This window comes from Plasmodium cynomolgi (genome assembly GCF_000321355.1).
Source record: "Plasmodium cynomolgi strain B DNA, scaffold: 0415, whole genome shotgun sequence".
Classification (NCBI taxonomy): Eukaryota; Apicomplexa; class Aconoidasida; order Haemosporida; family Plasmodiidae; genus Plasmodium; species Plasmodium cynomolgi.
The window spans coordinates 1-2,227 of record NW_004192888.1 but is presented as its reverse complement, the minus strand read 5'-3'; the positions used below and the strand labels follow the sequence as shown (position 1 = coordinate 2,227).

At 25.3% G+C, this 2,227-nt stretch overlaps 1 protein-coding gene across 1 annotated transcript; it reads left to right on the top strand.

The window, feature by feature from the left end:
• Window positions 1–99: 99 nt before the first annotated feature.
• On the top strand, window positions 100–1,296 carry PCYB_004030 (CYIR protein; the record flags this gene model as incomplete). Its single annotated transcript, XM_004227824.1, has 2 exons — window positions 100–372; window positions 523–1,296. 2 exons carry the CDS (start codon window positions 100–102, stop codon window positions 1,294–1,296), a joined length of 1,047 nt encoding a protein of 348 aa, XP_004227872.1.
• Window positions 1,297–2,227: the final 931 nt, after the last annotated feature.

Sequence of the window (2,227 nt, the reverse complement as noted above, 5' to 3'; positions counted from 1 at the left end):
GAACCATTACGATTGAGTAAACATAGTAGAAAAGATAAATATTGTAGCATTTTATGGGCGATATTTAGTTTATACGTAAAGGTGAATCATGTTAACACAATGACGAATGATGTGCAACGTGAAGAAACAGGAACATCTATAAAAATAGATATGAAAGAAAATGACAAGTTAAATCTATTAAAGGAAAAATGTCCAAGTACATGTCTAGATTTATTGTTAACCCCCGAAAACAGAAATGTGCGTTCACTAGAGGAAAATAATTATATAAGATATATTCCAAGAAGTGTATGGTTAGATGACACTACAAAGAAGATTAATAAATTACATCTTCAGGAAACCACTATATGGAATGAACCTTTAAAAAAAATATTTGTAAAGACTCTATTTGAAAATATATATTTTCACCTTTTAATAACATTTTATGTTTAGCTGATTATTTGAATATTTAATTTCTTAATTTGATTGAAATATTCATTCATAAAAACAAATCTTTACACATTTATATATTACCTTTATCTGTAGGATAAATTTAAGGATATATCAAATTTAATTAAGTTCTATACTCATTTAGATCTCTGTGTTTATACATGTGATAACCCCGATAATGCTAGCAGAGAAAGCAATGAAAACAATACTTCAAAACATACGTGTAAAGTAAAACTAATAAATGAAATCGCTGATTGTATTGGACAAATTTGTAATTGTTATGACATAAAATATGATAAGTGTTCAGATTATTTGTTATATTGGTTGTACGGTGTAATAGAAGAAAGTAATTTCACGCTTTTTCAGATTCATGATGTATTCAACGAAATGGGCATATTGAAAGAGAATACTAAATGTTTCAATGATAATAATAAAAAATGTATAAATAAACTTGACAAAGTATTCAATACCCGGGTGTTGAGAAACAAAAAATTGTTACACGATTTTACAGAATATTACGAAGACATAAAAAATATAATGAATAAGGAAGAACAGACGAATAAGGAAATATATTGCAAGTTCGTAAAACTTTACTTTGAATTATACAAAAGAATGAAAGACGAAAGTCTTTTAGACTTAACCAAATACTACCAGGAAGAAATAAAGAACTTTCAAGAAAAATTTAATAATGATTCTTTATCATTCTTAGAAGGAATGTGTCCTCAGAATGGAATAAAATCATTATTCGAAGCAGAAAATGTAACTACAGGTCTATTAAAGCAATTGCCTAAAGAAGTTATCGAACCAATAATGGAACCTTTGGAAAATGAAAAGGAGATTAAAGTAAATAGCAAAATTTTTTTTAAATAAATTAAAAAAATTATTGTGATATTTTATTAAATTTTATTTAAAAAAATTTTATTTTAACATCAATTACTGATCCATGAAAGAATAAATTTTAATGTTTTAAAGATACATTTATTTATATGACATCATTTTATTTCTTCCTTCAGGAAAATATTTAAATATGTTACCATCTAACACTGTATATGAAGGATTTAACAAAACTGATAATGTTAGCAATTATGAAAGTGTTTGTAATGGACTTTTGGGGTCCGATAACAAAAAAGAAGAGCTTAAAAAATTTTGTAAAATTTTATATATAAAAATTTAAAGGAAAAGAAATACATTATTAATGATAACAGCAATCTTGAAGAAAACCGTTGTTCTTACTTAATTTACTGGGCTGGTGAAAAATTAAGTAATATCTTTAAGGAATCTTCCAAATATAATAGTTTTTAGAGATGATTTGAACAAAATTAATAAGATAATACTTAGCATTAATAATGATGCTGTAGCAGGTAAATCTTGTTACTTTTATTTAGATGGTAATTTTTTCAATGGGATGAAGAAAAGTATTTGCATGATTATTTTAAGAATCATGAGAGTATAAAAACTAAATATTATTATGATAAGGAGAAAAAATAAATATATATTGTAAGTATCTTGATTATGTTAATAAGTTATATGAAAAATATATATGGAACTGCTGTAGATATTTTTATGGTGGTAAACCTTTGAACCTTTGTCCAAGATATTTTGAGTGTGATCAAGTGTATAATCCTTTTGAACTCCTATCTAAGTTGAATTGCATAAATGAAGTAAAAGGAGAAAATCTAATAAAAGATAAAAATGAGTTAAATGGTGAACGTTTGCAAAGAATGTACGAAGCTTTAACTGTTTACCGTGACCTTATAATACAAAGACCAGTAAAAACATATAATAAGTTAATTTCGAATTC